The 13873-nt window shown below is 42.7% G+C and overlaps 1 protein-coding gene across 1 annotated transcript in view; it reads right to left on the reverse strand.

The window, feature by feature from the left end:
* LOC141085547 (excitatory amino acid transporter 2-like) overlaps nt 1-13873 on the reverse strand; it is an 89454-nt gene that overhangs the window by 15150 nt on the left and 60431 nt on the right. The window contains exon 6 of the mRNA XM_073570992.1: nt 3851-4084. Coding sequence (XP_073427093.1) covers nt 3851-4084 — 234 coding nt within the window. The remainder of the gene's footprint in view (nt 1-3850; nt 4085-13873) is intronic.

Below are 13873 nucleotides of genomic sequence, written 5' to 3' on the forward strand. Positions count from 1 at the left end.
GGGGAGCCGGTCGGAGGTCAGTATCAGACATAGCGATATCGCTAGCAATATCGCTGCTACGTCACAAAAAACCAGTGACGTTACAGCGATATTGCTAGCAATATCGCTTAGTGTGACAGGCCCTTAAAGTGAGTAATGTCAATATGCAATGATCTGCATAATTTCAGAGCTCCACCCCTAAAGAGGTTGTCATTCTTTGAGGGCAATTTCTTGGGGAAACTTTTTTTTTTTAACTTATATACATATAATCATTTTTGCAGTTGGGTTTCCTTTAAATTATTGCACAGCTGGCCTTCTATAGCTGCTGTGTTCTATTGTTTATTGCTTGATGAAAAATTAAATTAAGTGAAATCCATTAATATGCGTCTGTCAGGGAGTTTGTATGTCTTTTACCGTTTGTTAACATAGGAATTTTTTGGTCATCAGATGCATCAAAGTGCATCCATCAAACTTAATGATTTCTTTAACAATTTGCAACAAGTACAGCTCTGTCAAAAATTAAGAGACCGCCACATCAAAACCCTGTCATGGGCAGCCCATTCTCCAGACATGAACCCCATTGAAAACCTCTGGAATGTAATCAAGAGGATGATGGATAGTCACAAGCCATCAAACAAAGAACTGCTTACATTTTTGCACCAGAAGCAGTGTCAAAGACTGGTGGCAAGCATGCCAAGACATATGTAAGCTGTTTATAAAAATCATGGTTATTCCACAAAATATTGATTTCTGAACTGTTCATGAGTTAAAACATTAGTATTGTTGTGTCTAAATGATTATGAACTTGTTTTCTTTGCATTAATTGAGGTCTGAAAGTGTGGCGCCCCTGAGGGTTCAGTCGCCACAGAGGTACTGCACCTCCTCCTGAGGTGTGGTACCCCACCATCCAGGTAAGGCGGAGAAACCTGACCACACTCCAACACCTGCACCCCACACCAAAAAAGTAGTGTAGCAAAGCATCTTCAGTGGCTCCCTGCTTGGAACACGAAACGTGCTGGGAGGTGGGTGGAGCTTAGTTCACACAAAAGAGCGGGAAGAGTTGAGTTCAGTCAGTCAGTCATTCATTCATTCAGTCAGTGAGTAAGGATGTAGAAGGACAGAGAGTGAGACAGAGAAGATCCCCGGGAGAGGGATGGAAGAAGGAAGTGCTGCAGCAGGCCACAGTGATCTGGGTCTGCTGGCACAGGAAAGAGATAGAGAAAGGAAGCTTGATTCTCTATTAGGAAGCAGGATTAGCACGGAACGTGAGGAGAAAAAGAGAACAAGGACCAGGGTTAGAGGAGAACCTTTCCCAGTTTCTAAGCGCAAGGCCGGGGTCCGGTCCACGAGGTTGTATGGATACTAATGGTCCTGCAGCAGACACCGGAGGAATAGAAGTAGTGACCACTTTATTATCACACCAGACTTGGGGGCACAACAGCAATGATAGTGAGCCGGGACTTAGCAGCAAGGAGTCCCCGAAGCAGGCTACAGCTGTCTGCCGTACAAGTAGAGTTCATAGGAACATCTGACAGGAGGAACTCCAGTGTAACTCAGTAGTAGGAGTACTTCATTCAAAGGCGCAATAAGAGGAGATGTTCAGAAAAGGCACATATGTTGGCGGAGTGTTGGAAAGGAGTACTTCATCTTGCCTGGAAGTTGGCTGAGCTCCTGACCCGGAGGACATGGCACGGATGCGGGCATCTGTACCTGCAACAGACTGTGAGTAAAGCTTTGGAACTACATGTCCTGGTGTCCTCCACTTATTCCTAGGCCAACCCGCCCAGCACTGCTACATCCCTTGCGCCTGACACTACACCATCTAAGTGTCACTTCACCTATTCTGCCCTGGGACTACAGCCCTGCCTGTGGAGGGCTATAACATCACTGCTGCACCACACCATCTGTCCCAGAGGATCTGTCTGCAGCGTTGGCTTACATCTTCATTGCCGAGCACCACAGGTGGCGTCACGAATCATTCATAGACTTTCCCCTTTTTACAATGGGCGCCCACGGCCACGGGCCGGGTCCCCACTGCCGTGACCTCCCCCATTGAAGATCATCGGGCCCGGTACCGAGTACCCCACAGCCCTGGGAGGGCGACCCAACTGCACTAGTTTTTTTTTTTTATTTTGACCATTTCTCCTTTTCAGAAAAAAAAACAAAATTTATTGCTTGGAAATTTGGAGACATGTTGTCAGAAGTTTGTAGACTAAAAGAACAATTTACATTTTACTCAAAAATATACCTATAAAGAGAAAAATCAGACAAACTGAACATTTGAAAGTGGTCTCTTAATTTTTGCCTGAGCTGTATCTCCTTACATGTCAAAAATAGACGCATGTTTAGGATACATCTATAACACTGCAATCGTTGCCAAAAGGTTTGAGACTGACTCAAGGTTTGGTTTTCACAGAGTTTCTTACTTCAGTCTTTTTAGAAGTTTTGGTTGTTTTTTATGGTTACTGAAGCACAATTATAAACTTTTCATAAGTTTTACAAGTTTTATTGACATGAAGTTTATGCACAGACTCAATATTTATACTGTTGACTTTTATTTTTCAAGACTTATGTCCTTATGTCTCTGCCGGAGCTGGATATCAGCTTCTGAGCTAAATCTTGGCTGATGACAGCCCATTCATCTCTAATCAGTACATGGAGTTTATCACAATTTCTGTATTTTTCTTTGTCCTCATATGTTTATGTAGTTTCACATATTCGTAATGGGATTGAAATCTTGGGAGTTTCCTGGCTATGGACCCAAAATTTCAATGCTATTGTTCACCAAGCAACTTAGTTATCACTTTTGCCTTGTAACTTGGTTTCCATTATGCTGGAAATAGCTTTGTCATCACCATATTGCTCTGGATGGTTGGTAAATGTTGTTCTTGGAGGATGTTTAGATCCCATGCTTTTTTCCTGGCAGTGTTTCTAAGGCAAAATTATAAGTCAGCACCCTTACATGGATGAGAATCCCGGGCACATGAATGATCTCAGGAGACTTTTAAATTGGAAGACACAGGACTCATGGTGGTGCTCACCTTTTCTTCACCAGATAATAATCATTCTTCCAGATTTCCCAAACAGTCTAAGGGAGCTTCCTCAGAGAAAATTACTTTACCCCAAGTATTCTGCAATCCAATTACTGTGCTTCTGACAAAATACAGTATCAGTCTGTCTTTCATATTTTTCTTGGGAATACAAAGCCTTTTTGATGCTCTCATTGACACCAAGACAGCCTTCCAAAACTTCCCCTGACTGTGCACGCAGATGCACGGAAACCTGTCTGCTGACATTCCAGAGCAAGCTCTGCATGGAAACTTATTTAGTAGCTGTATTCTCTTTAGGAGAGGGTCTGAATAAAGAATGGTATCTACACATCCTCATTGAACAAAACATTGAAAAATTGGGGCCACGGCCAGGAAACTCCAAAATATCAATCCAGTTGAGGACCTGTGGTCAATCCCCAAAAATCAACTCCCAGCACTGATTAGACAAGAATGGGTGGCCGGTCATCAGTCAGGATTTGGCCCAGAAGGTGATATTCAGCTACCACAAAAAAGGCAGAAGTCTTGTAAAATAAAGGTCAATTTTCTAAGTATTAAGTCTTCGCAGAAAGTTGATGTATTTGTCAATAAACATTTCAAAACTTTTTTTATAATTGTACTTCAGTACAATGTAGAAATATATGGCTAAAGGATCTAAAAACGCTGAAGCAACACACTGTGAAAACCAAAATTTGAGTGCCTCTCAAAACTTGTAATCACGACTGTACGGGCTAAGTTTTCTGCCTGATTTTGCAATAAAAGCCATGAATAAATCTTTCAGGATTGACTCTTACAGGACAGTTATCATGAATTCGGTCACTTACCTTGATGCTGTGCCAAGAGCAGTGATCCAGGCCTGAAATATACCAGCATAGAATCTAAAAGGATTTTTCCTGGTAATGGAGAAAAATATGAGTGGTAGGATCACACCTCCATGAATTACTAGGCCCACAATTACTGTAACCATGTACATTCCAAGTTGCCTGGCCACGGTTTCTAAATCCTTGATGGCTGCAATCTTCCCACAGATAAGAGATGCAATTCCAAGTGGGGAGTACCTATAAATATCCAAAAAAAAAATTAGTTAGCGTCCACATATTTGGCACTTTACTGACGTCAGTCTTTCCTAGTCAAAGCTCATATTCTAAATTTCAAAATTTGCTTACATGTACAAGTGCTTCTCACTGAATTAGAATATCATCAAAAAGTTAATGTATTTTGGTTCTTCTATACAAACAGTGAAAACTCATATATTATATAGAGTCATTACAAACAGAGTGATCTATTTCAAGTGTTTATTTTTGTTAATGTTGATGATTATGGCTTACAGCCAATGAAACCCCAGAAGTCATTATCTCAGTAAATTAGAATAATTAGCAAAAAACACCTGAAAAGGCTTCCTAAGCTTTTAAAAAGGTCCCTTAGTCTGTTTCAGTTTTCTCCACAATCATGGGGAAGACTGCTGACATGACAGATGTCCAGAAGGTAGTCCTTGACACAATCCACAAGGAGGGTAAGCCACAAAAGGTCATTGTAAGAAACGTATTACCTGGGCCAAGGAGAAAAAGAACTGGACTGTTGCTCAGTGGTCCAAGGTGTTGTTTTCAGATGAAAGTACATTTTGCATTTCATTTGGAAATCAAAGTCCAAGAGTCTGGAGGAAAAGAGGAACACAATCCAAGCTGCTTGAGATCTACTGTGAAACTTCCACAATCAGTGATGGTTTGGGGAACCATGTCATCTGCTGGTGTAGGTCCACTGTGTTTTATCAAGACCAAAGTCAGTGCAGCTGTCTACCAGGAAATTTTAGAGTACTTCATGCTTCCTTCTGCCGACTAGCTTTTTGGAGATGGAAATTTCATTCTCCAACAGGACTTGGCATCTGTCCACACTGCCAAAAGTACCAATTCCTGGTTTACAAACAACAGTATCACTGTGCTTGATTTGCCAGCAAACTTGTCTGACCTTAACCCCATAGATTATCTATGGGGATTTTGTTGGCATATGCAACAGGAATGGACTTATTGTTTATGTAAAGGAGGACTTTACACTAGCCTGACAGCTAATTTTGTGAGAAGTACCTGTACATTTTTGGTGTGTCAAAAAAATGTATGATAACACAAGGAGAACATACAAACCCCATGCTGATATTCTGCTTGGCTAAATATTAAATATGAAGCCACCGTGTGGCCTGTAGCAAGTTTATTTGATCGGCAGATTTGGATTATTTTTCGATATTGCTTTTTACTATTACTTATGCTGTATTTGGTAGCTTTTGGTTTGACTTTTGTACGTTTAAATATTTTATTAGATTTGAATTCTACTGTACAGTACAATATTTATTTTAAATATAGTCTAGCTTTTAGATTCTCTCTGAAACCTTTGGGGGCAAGTGTCTTTTCAGTGTTTTCCTGTTGGACATGACATACATTAATGTTTTTTTGCTTAGCTTTTGGTCTAAGGGATAAAGTCTCTCCTTGAGCAAAGTGGCAAACCTGACATAATAGGGTAAGGAGACTTATATTTCCATAGCCTATATGTCTCCTTACAATAGCACGTCAGGCATGTCATTCTTCACAAGGAGAGATGTTACCCCTTAGAACCCAGTCAAAGGCCTCTCATAAAGCCAAATCAGATCTCATGCTTTACACTGAGGAGGGGCAACACCCTTAAACAAATATTTGCAAACTGAGATTCTGGTTTGGCATTTATCCTAAGTCATGTGACAACTAAGGCTTGCTTGGCATTTTTGACACAAAAGCTTGGTATAAAAACATAGCACATGGACATACTTATTTAAGGTACTTTTTAAAATCTAATTTCTGGAATTTAAGAATAGATTGTCACAGAGAAATTATTCCATGAAGACAAATAAACAAGCATATAATATTCCTTTAAGAATTGATCGACAGGACTTGTTAACACCTAGGTCGAAGGAGAACAAGTCATCAGACAGGATTAGATTTATTACTAATTATCATGAGGACTGGGCCAATATGTTGAAAATCCTTAGGAGTAGAGTTGAGCGAAACGGGTCGAAAAAAATTCAAAAGTGACTTTTGAATTTTTTTCGACCCGTTTCGCTCAACTCTACTCCTAAGGATTTTCAACATATTGGCCCAGTCCTCATGATAATTAGTAATAAATCTAATCCTGTCTGATGACTTGTTCTCCTTCGACCTAGGTGTTAACAAGTCCTGTCGATCAATTCTTAAAGGAATATTATATGCTTGTTTATTTTGGCAAAGTCGGGTTTCATGAAACTAAACCCGACCTTGGGGTCAGGTCGGCCATGTGGTCGGCGACCATAGGGCCAAAGTCGGGTTTCGCCGAACTGAAGAAGAAGATGAAGGAGGAGGAGAAGAAGAAGATGAAGTAGAAGTAGTAGAAGATGATGGAGAAGATGAAAAAGAAGGAGAAGAAGATGATGAAGAAGATGATGAAGAAGATGGAGAAGATGGAGAAGAAGATGGAGAAGATGGAGAAGAAGATGAAGAAGAAGATGAAGAAGAAGATGAAGAAGAAGATGGAGAAGATGGAGAAGATGGAGAAGAAGATGGAGAAGAAGATGGAGAAGAAGATGAAGAAGAAGATGAAGAAGAAGATGAAGAAGAAGATGGAGAAGATGGAGAAGAAGATGGAGAAGAAGGAGAAGATGATGAAGAAGATGGAGAAGAAGATGGAGAAGATGGAGAAGAAGATGGAGAAGAAGATGAAGAAGATGGAGAAGATGGAGAAGAAGATGAAGAAGATGGAGAAGAAAGAGAAGAAGATGAAGATGAAGAAGAAGATGGAGAAGATGGAGAAGAAGATGGAGAAGAAGATGGAGAAGATGGAGAAGAAGATGGAGAAGATGAAGAAGATGGAGAAGATGGAGGAGAAGATGGAGAAGAAGATGGAGAAGAAGATGGAGAAGAAGATGGAGAAGAAGATGGAGAAGGAGAAGAAGATGGAGAAGAAGAAGAAGAAGATGGAGAAGAAGGAGAAGAAGATGGAGAAGAAGAAGAAGAAGATGGAGAAGATGGAGAAGAAGATGGAGAAGAAGATGGATAAGAAGATGGAGAAGAAGATGAAGAAGAAGATGAAGAAGAAGATGAAGAAGAAGAAGATGAAGAAGATGGAGAAGAAGAAGATGGAGAAGAAGATGGAGAAGATGGAGAAGAAGATGGAGAAGATGGAGAAGAAGATGGAGAAGAAGATGGAGAAGAAGATGAAGAAGAAGAAGATGAAGAAGATGGAGAAGAAGAAGAAGATGGAGAAGAAGAAGATGGAGAAGATGGAGAAGAAGATGGAGAAGAAGATGGAGAAGAAGAAGAAGATGGAGAAGAAGATGGAGAAGAAGATGGAGAAGAAGATGGAGAAGAAGATGGAGAAGATGGAGAAGAAGGAGAAGAAGATGGAGAAGAAGGAGAAGAAGGAGAAGAAGATGGAGAAGAAGGAGAAGAAGATGGAGAAGATGGAGAAGAAGATGGAGAAGATGGAGAAGAAGATGGAGAAGATGGAGAAGAAGATGGAGAAGATGGAGAAGGAGAAGAAGATGGAGAAGAAGATGGAGAAGAAGATGGAGAAGAAGATGGAGAAGGAGAAGAAGATGGAGAAGAAGGAGAAGAAGATGGAGAAGATGGATAAGAAGATGGAGAAGAAGATGGAGAAGAAGATGGAGAAGAAGATGGAGAAGAAGATGGATAAGAAGATGGAGAAGAAGATGAAGAAGAAGATGGAGAAGAAGAAGATGAAGAAGATGGAGAAGAAGAAGATGAAGAAGATGGAGAAGAAGAAGAAGATGGAGAAGAAGAAGAAGATGAAGATGGAGAAGATGAAGAAGAAGGAGAAGACTTCTTCATCTTCTCCATCTTCTCCTTCATCATCATCTTCTCCATCATCATCATCTTCTCCATCTTCTTCTTCTTCTCCTCCTCCTCCTCCCTCTTCTTCTTCTTTTCCTCCTTCTTCTTCTTCTTCTTCTCCTTCTCCTTCTCCTTCTCCTTCTTCTTCTCCTTCTCCTTCTTCTCCTTCTCCTCCTTCTTCTCCTTCTCCTTCTTCTTCTTCTTCTGTTAAAAGTCATGCCACGTGTGTTTACAGCCCTACCGACTTTTCTTCTCCATTGACTTGCAATGGGTTTCGTGTTTCACGACTTGTTTCGCCGACTTTTCATGAAAGTCGCCCGATTTTGGTCGACCCGACTTTTGAGAAAGTCGGGTTTCATGAAACCCGACTCGACCCTAAAAAGGCAAAAGTCGCTCATCTCTACTTAGGAGACATCGGAAGGTACTACTGTCAGATCCAGGTCTTATCCAATCGAGAATCCAATCGAGAATCTGTGAAAAGAGCTGAAAACTGCTGTTCACAAACGATCTCCATCAACCCTCACTGAGCTCGAGCTGTTTGCCATGGAAGAATTTCAGTCTCTCAATGTACAAAACTGATAAGAGACATACCCCAAGCGACTTGCAGCTGTAATTGCAGCAAAAGGTGGCGCAACAAAGTATTAAGTTAAAGGGGCCGAATAATATTGTACGCCCCACTTTCAATTTTTGAATTTCCTCAAAAATTTAAAATAACCAATACATTTTGTTCAACTTCACAATTGTAACATAGTTATTAAGGTTGAAGGAAGACTTTAAGTCCATCTTGTTCAACCCATATCCTCTCCTAACTTGCCCTAACATGTTGATCCAGAGGAAGGCAAAAAAAACCAATGTGGCAAACTTTAGTAAGCTTCACATTGGGGAAAAAAATTCCTTCCCGACTCTACATACGGCAATCAGACTAGCTCCATGGATCAACGCAATATTAAGGAAACTAGTGTATATACCCTGTAATATTATACTTTTCAAGAAAGGCATCCAGTCCTTTCTTAAATTTTATTAGGGAATCACTCATTACAACATCATATGGCAGAGAGTTCCATAGTCTCACTGCTCTTACAGTAAAGAATCCGCGTCTGTGAGTATGCTTAAACCTTCTTTCCTCCAGACACCCCCTTGTCCCCGTCACAGGTCTAAGAGTAAAAAGATCATTAGAAAGGTCTTTGTATTGTCCCCGCATATATTTATACATTGTAATAAGATCACCCCTAAGCCTTCGATTTTCCAAACTAAATAACCCCAAGTGTAATAACCTGTCTTGGTTGTGTTCCACTTGTTGCTGATTCTTCACCAAAAATTTATATTTGGTATCATGTTTGAAGCATGATATGTGGGAAAAGGTTGAAAAGTTCCAGGGGGCCGAATACTTTCGCAAGGCACTGTAAGTTTGCTCCAAATTCAGCCATTTGTAGTGAAAGTGGAAAATATTGTCCTCCATTTAAAATGGGCCAGGCATGTGGCAATGGATGGAGAACTGGATGTGATGGTGAATGCAGAGGCCGAGGCCATAGCTAGGGGCAAACTGAAATTGTGCCACAACAAACACCCACATCTTCTCACCGGACCTTCCTGTCTCAATTACTAGGGGACCGCAGCACACCACTATTGAACCCAGAGCAATGTCAAAAGGTTGTTGGTTGGATAGTGGATAATGCTTTCAGTCACTTTGCCACCACCACACCCCACCTTGTCCTCCACACGGTCAAGTCTGAGTAGCCATGAGTCGGAACGCATATTCCTCACCCTGATCCTCCTTCCTTCGACCATGCTGAGTGCCCAGAGACAACAGATTCCCACACTTGGACACTCTGAAGAGCTGTTCACTTTTCCATTTATAGATTCGGGCCTCTCGCCTGGTCCACTTGAAGCGGGGCAAGATGAGATCGCATGTAGCGATGCCCAAATATTTGTGCAGCCACAGTCACACAAAGGCGATGGTGGGAAAGTGTCACAAGAGGTGGACGATGATGAGACACAATTGCCAGAAAGTAAGGAGGAGGATCAGGGTGCGGAAGTGGAAGATGAGGTGGTGCATGAAATAGTAACTGACCCAGCCTGACAAGAGGACATGCAGAGCGAGGACAGCAGCACACAAGGGGAGGGAGGAATAGCACCCCAAGAGGCAGGAAGAAGCAGTGTGGTGGCCACAGACAGAAGGCGGGCAACCGTTCCCCGTAACACCAACACAACGGAAGTTGTCAGTCCAACTGTTAGGTCTTCCCGAGTCTGGTTGTTTTTTAAAGACTCTGCCGATAACCTCAAAATGGCCATTTGCACCACCTGACCACCACCAGCATGATCAGGCACATGGCAGCAAAGCACCCGACTTTGTGGGCCATACCCCAAGGTCCAGGAAGTGTCTGAGGTGACACCACTATGTCTTCCACTGTTGTGCATGCAAGCCAATCCCCTGTCCATGGTGCATACAAAGATGCCTCCTGCCCTGCACCTGTCATTGCACACACTCAACTTGCACCATCATCAAGCCCATCCATGTCCTTGTCCCAGTGCAGCGTTCAGTTGTCAATACCCCAGTCCTTGGAATGCAAGCGCAATTACGCAGTCAACGCCACACAGGCCACACTACTAAATTCACACATTTCTCGTCTGCTTGCGTTCAAAATGCTGCCTTTTAGGCTAGTGGAGACGGAACTTGATGGTGGTGTCTGTCCCTTGGTACTCGATCCCCAGCCGCCTCTATTTCTCCCAGTGTGCCATCCCCACATTACACAAGCATGTGTCCCACAACATTAGCTGTGCCCTCAACAATGCAGTTACTGGGAAAGTCCACCTAACCACGGATATGTGGATAAGTGCTTCTGGGTAGAGACTGTACATCTCGTTGACGGCACACTGGGTTAACTTAGTGGAAGCCGGGACCCAGTCATACCTTGGGATGGAATATGTCCTCCCGACGCCGAGGAATGCGGGACCTAGGTCAATCAGGGTTGCCCCCACAGTCTACAGCTCCTGCACCTCCTCCTCTTCAGCCTCCATCTCCAAAATGACCACATCAGTCACAAGCTGGAAGCACTGCAGCACTGCATCAGCCAAGCAGCAACAGGCTGTGCTGAAGCTAATATGCTTAGGTGACAAACCGCACAATGCTGAATAGTTGTGGACAGCTCTGAAAGAGTAGGCAGATCTATGACTGACACCGCTGAATCTACAGCCAGGCATGGTCGTGTGTGACAATGGCTGGAACCTGGTGGTGGCTCTGAAACTAGGTGAGTTCACACACGTACCATGACTGGCCCATGTGTTTAACCTCGTGGTTCAGCAGTTTCTCAATACCTACTCGGAGCTGCCAGATCTGCTTGTCAAAGTACACCACCTGTGTGCCCATTTTAGAAAGTCAGCTACAGATTCCGTCGCCCTTGCCATGCTTCAGCAGCATTTGCAGCTTCCAGCTCACCAACTGGTGTGTGATGTCCTCATGCATTGGAACTCTACACTGCAGATGTTGGGAAGGATTTGTGAGTAGAAGAGGGTAGTTGTTGACTACCAGCATCAATAAGGCCGTCGGTATGCCTCAGGAGTGGACATGGATGTCAGACATATGTACCATCCTCCAAAACTTTGAGGACTCCACCAAGATAGTGAGCGGTGATGACGCCATAATTAGCATCACCATCCCTCTTCTCTGTGTTCTGAAACGCTCACTGCTCACAATCAAAGAGGATGCATTGCAGATGGAGCACAATGAGATGAAACAAGGAACCATACAGGATGAATACACACAGCCCAGCCTCATCTCATCCCAACGTGGATTGGGTGACAATGAGAAAGAGGAGGAGGAGGAGGAAGAACATGACCTCCAGTTGTGGCCAAAAGTATTGACACCCCTGCAATTTTGTCACATAATACTCAGTTTCTTCCTGAAAATGATTGCAAACACAAATTCTTTGGTATTATTATCTTCATTTAATTTGTCTTAAATGAAAAAACACAAAAGAGAATGAAGCAAAAAGCAAAACATTGATCATTTCACACAAAACTCCAAAAATGGGCCAGACAAAAGTATTGGCACCCTCAGTCTAATACTTGGTGGCACAACCTTTAGCCAAAATAACTGCGACCAACCGCTTCCGGTAACCATCAATGAGTTTCTTACAATGCTCTGCTGGAATTTTAGACCATTCAAACTGCCATTTTTAGATCTCTCCACAGGTGTTCTATGGGATTCAGGTCTGGACTCATTGCTGGCCACCTTAGAAGTCTCCAGTGCTTTCTCTCAAACCATTTTCTAGTGCTTTTTGAAGTGTGTTTTGGGTCATTGTCCTGCTGGAAGACCCATGACCTCTGAGGGAGACCCAGCTTTCTCACACTGGGCCCTACATTATGCTGCAAAATTTGTTGGTAGTCTTCAGACTTCATAATGCCATGCACACGGTCAAGCAGTCCAGTGCCAGAGGCAGCAAAGTAACCCCAAAACATCAGGGAGCCTCCGCCATGTTTGACTGTAGGGACTGTGTTTTTTTTCTTTGAATGCCTCTTTTTTTCTCCTGTAAACTCTATGTTGATGCCTTTGCCCAAAAAGCTCTACTTTTGTCTCATCTGACCAGAGATCATTCTTCCAAAACGTTTTAGGCTTTTTTAGGTAAGTTTTGGCAAACTCCAGCCTGGCTTTTTTATGTCTTGGGGTAAGAAGTGGGGTCTTACTGGGTCTCCTACCATACAGTCCCTTTTCATTCAGATGCCGACAGATAGCACGGGTTGACACTGTTGTACCCTCGGACTGCAGGGCAGCTTGAACATGTTTGGATGTTAGTCGAGGTTCTTTATCCAACATCCGCACAATCTTGCGTTGAAATCTCTTGTCAATTTTTCTTTTCCATCCACATCTAGGGAAGTTAGCCACAGTACCATGGACTTTAAACTTCTTGATGACACTGCGCACGGTAGACACAGGAATATTCAGGTCTTTGGAGATGGACTTGTAGCCTTGAGATTGCTCATGCTTCCTCACAATTTGGTTTCTCAAGTCCTCAGACAGTTCTTTGGTTTTCTTCTTTTCTCCATGCTCAATGTGGTACACACAAGGACACAGGACAGAGGTTGAGTCAACTTTAATCCATGTCAACTGGCTGCAAGTGTGATTTAGTTATTGCCAACACCTGTTAGGTGCCACAGGTAAGTTACAGGTGCTGTTAATTACACAAATTAGAGAAGCATCACATGATTTTTCAAACAGTGCCAATACTTTTGTCCACCATCTTTTTTATGTTTGGTGTGGAATTATATCCAATTTGGCTTTAGGACAATTCTTTTTGTGTTTTTTCATTTAAGACAAATTAAATGAAGATAATAATACCTAACAATTTGTGTTTGCAATCATTTTCAGGAAGAAACTGAGTATTATCTGACAAAATTGCAGGGGTGTCAATACTTTTGGCCACAACTGTAGTTTCATGCACTATAGACTACACTACAAGCACATGTCATACAGGCTGTTCAGCGATGATGGCCTGAGGACAGGGAGGAGGAGGAGAGCATGGTCAGTCGTCCTCTCGGTGAGGACACGAAAGTCTTGCCTGTTAGCAGTCTGGCACTCATGGCTGAATTTATGTTACGTTGCCTTTCCCGTGAGCCTTGTGTTTACAAAATTTTGGGTGACAGTCATTACTGTTTGGTGACACTTCTAGACCCACCCTACAAGGAGAATTTTCTATCTCTTATTCCTGAGGCGGACAGGTCTACTGTTGTGAGTTCATTTTCCCCTTCACCGTTGATGTCTGATGAACTCCCTCTGCTGGTGAAGAGAGGTAGTGAAATTGATTGGGATGGGAAAAACCTGTCATCTGAACAGGCGGAGTGTGATTGGACACCCGGAATCACTGAGTAGATATAAGGCAGCTGATGCCCTGCAGGGTTGCTGGTGATCCTTTCTGCTCTGAGCTCTTGCAAACCAGTTCAGTACCTGTCTTCTGAAAGCTAAGTTTTTGCTCTCTTATTTTTCCATGAGATTGTGTCTGTTTA

Source organism: Dendrobates tinctorius, unplaced genomic scaffold, assembly GCF_039654945.1.
Source record: "Dendrobates tinctorius isolate UK_male_01 unplaced genomic scaffold, ASM3965494v1 ptg000028l, whole genome shotgun sequence".
NCBI lineage: Eukaryota > Metazoa > Chordata > Amphibia > Anura > Dendrobatidae > Dendrobates > Dendrobates tinctorius.